The 2,733-nt window shown below is 37.4% G+C and overlaps 1 protein-coding gene across 1 annotated transcript in view; it reads right to left on the bottom strand.

Moving 5' to 3' along the window:
* SLC39A8 (solute carrier family 39 (zinc transporter), member 8) overlaps window positions 1–1,997 on the bottom strand; it is a gene marked incomplete at its 5' end in the record, with an annotated part of 16,684 nt that extends 14,687 nt beyond the window's left edge. Inside the window, one exon of the mRNA XM_010292836.1 lies at window positions 1,829–1,997. Coding sequence (XP_010291138.1) covers window positions 1,829–1,997 — 169 coding nt within the window. The remainder of the gene's footprint in view (window positions 1–1,828) is intronic.
* Window positions 1,998–2,733: the final 736 nt, after the last annotated feature.

Genomic DNA, 2,733 nt, shown 5'->3' with positions numbered 1-2,733 from the left:
AGGAATGCCACTGGGCATTTCCAGCTATTTCATGCAGCTCTATACACCTCCCTATTATCTTTCAGGGAAGCAAGAAAAGGAAGGACATGAGTGTGCCCCTAAGGTCAACTAGGTTAGGTATGACTTATACAATGCCCAAGGAAAAAGACATACTATATGCTGCCTTTTAACTTCTACTCTGCTTCAGCAGCACTTTTTTTTTTATTGTAAGTAGCTGTCCCATAAAGTTTATTGCAGTAATTTCTTCTGTATGTCTTGTCCATTCATATTTCGGAAGGCAGAATATTGTTAAGTGTGTGCGAGTCCCTGGGCAGAAAATTCATGTAAGAACAACTGGAAACACGCATAGAGGATTTTGCTTCACAGTCAGTAATTGAAATCAGCTAGTCTCGATGCTGCCACAGGACAGATTCATTTTGTGATGGAGTGGGGGTGTGCATAAATCAACACCTGCACTTGGTACTGGGTCTTTCTGTGAATCTCCCTTTAAACTATGTGTCACAGCCTGATACACTTGTGGTTTTAAAACACCCTCACCATGGGCCTTGCAGATTTCTTGTGTTGCAGCCAAGGGAGGGGCAGGGAGAAGGCTGCCTTGCTTATCTGGCTACTGGACATTGCTTCTGAGCTGGCAGGATAAAAGAAAAACAAGAGGGATGGTCTAAATAGCTTAGGAGGTTAACTATAGGTCAAGCTTTCCATGTACAACCTACTTAAACAGCACCAAAGAGAAAGACAGATCCTACCCTCCGCTGCAGATACTATGGACTTCTTGACAATATGTGCCCTCATATGATATAAGCAGTCTAGAACAATCACAGCAAATTGATGCCATGGTTTCAGTGATTAATCAAATATAATTCTAATTACTCACTAACACAGCTAAGTTTTAGGAATGATTTATAATTCTTAATAAATATCATCATTTATATTAATCAGAATGTCATTAATGCTAATATTTCAAAAATTATTAAAAACACTGCTGTATCTCTGCTCATAAATACTGACATTAGGCACCTGCTCTCCTTAACTTTAATTCAGCTGAATCCATTGGAACAATAAATTTATTTGGAATACTGAGTCAAATAAATAGGCCGTTTTATAATTGATCCTTATCAGTGCAACAAGTAACTTCATTAACCAGATGAATCTTCGCTGTCCTACATTTTTTACTGCACTGTACAGTTTTGTGCACAATAAATACAGAAATAATAGTGAGAAAAAGAAGAGGAAGGAAGATTAAGGCTACTCAGCCAAGTGATGATGTTCCATATGGAGGGGGCAGCACAGAAGATGACATGGAAGCAGAAGTCAGAGTTTGGAAAGAGTATTTTTCCTCAGTAAAACAGTCAGTAGTTCCTCCTAATGTCATGACTCCCATTTGCAAATAAGTCCACTCGAATGCAGTCCCCTAGCAATTTTACCTTGCGTTGCCTTGATATATACGCACATCCCACTAAGTCTGATTTCCCACTGCAAACCACGTGCACAAACGTCCCTTCTGTACTCCCACCTTCTCTCCTCTTAACCAGCTATTAGCAAGAGTTCTTACACTTCAAGGCACAAACCATTATCCAAATAAAACAGGTCAGAAAAACTCTTCCTTTAATGGGCAAATTATTCTATAACTAGCTACCCAGTTCTTCCACCTCTCTCTCAAATATTTAGATAGACCACTGACCTACCACAGCATTTCAAATTCATGTTGCCACTTCACAACAATATCGTCCTAAACAAGACACTCCTGTTATGTATAGATAAATACTTACTATTCCCGTAAGGAAACCCCACTCCAGTTGCAGTATTAATACAATTAACATTAACTAACCTTGTAAAGAATGTGGTTTAGATGTATCCACAAAGTTTTCCTGATGATCACACGGGTGAAAAATTAGCTGTTGCAAAACAGCAGGACATATTGTAGAGAAGCTTGAATTTGATATGTGACTGTTGTTCGGTATCCCATGCAAAGAAAAAATTTCCTCACCAGTCAAGCACTGGAACAAAAAGGGATTTTGACAACTTAATACACTAATGCAAAACCAAAAAATAAGTCATACACTGAGAAATCCAAGAATTACAAAACAGAAATACTGTAACGCATTTTCAAGGAAGCATACACAGTGTTTGTACACTGTGCATGAAAACACTGTGATCACTTAATGTGAAGCAGAAGTGATTCAAAGTATTTAAGAAGATAAATCACAAAACAATGAAACATGTTTTAAATACACATTTGCAAATCCTACGCCGTATGAACCAGAACAGTTAAACCTTACAATAAATTTGGAAAAATAGTTTCAAAGTAATTAAAGTCTCACATAATTACAAAATAATTAAATTTAAGAGCTGACAGTTAACATTTCAGTGACAGAGTATGTCAGAAAACGGTAATTCAGTGACTGCTTATGCAAATGACTACTTCCACTTTACAAAAATGCTTATTTATCTCCCTAAATTAGCTGTTTAAAAATGGTCTAAGCATTAGCAACACTCAACATTTTTCATTCACTTTATAGCAATAATTGTTAACAGCAAACATTTTGGTTTTGTAAATCCATCCCATACTCCAATGATATAAACTCTTACTGTTATGCCCTGAGCTAAAGGCAAAGTGAAGATCCCAAGTATCTACTGAGCCAGGGACAATGTACTTAGCAGTGCTAAACCACGCAAGGGACACAGCTTGTTGTTCCGTTCGTTATTTTCAACCAAAAAGCTAAAAGACAAACC

The sequence above is a fragment of the Phaethon lepturus genome, unplaced genomic scaffold, assembly GCF_000687285.1.
Source record: "Phaethon lepturus isolate BGI_N335 unplaced genomic scaffold, ASM68728v1 scaffold44228, whole genome shotgun sequence".
Taxonomy (NCBI): domain Eukaryota; kingdom Metazoa; phylum Chordata; class Aves; order Phaethontiformes; family Phaethontidae; genus Phaethon; species Phaethon lepturus.
The sequence above is the reverse complement of the archived record's forward strand: the minus strand, read 5'-3'. Positions and strand labels throughout refer to the sequence as shown.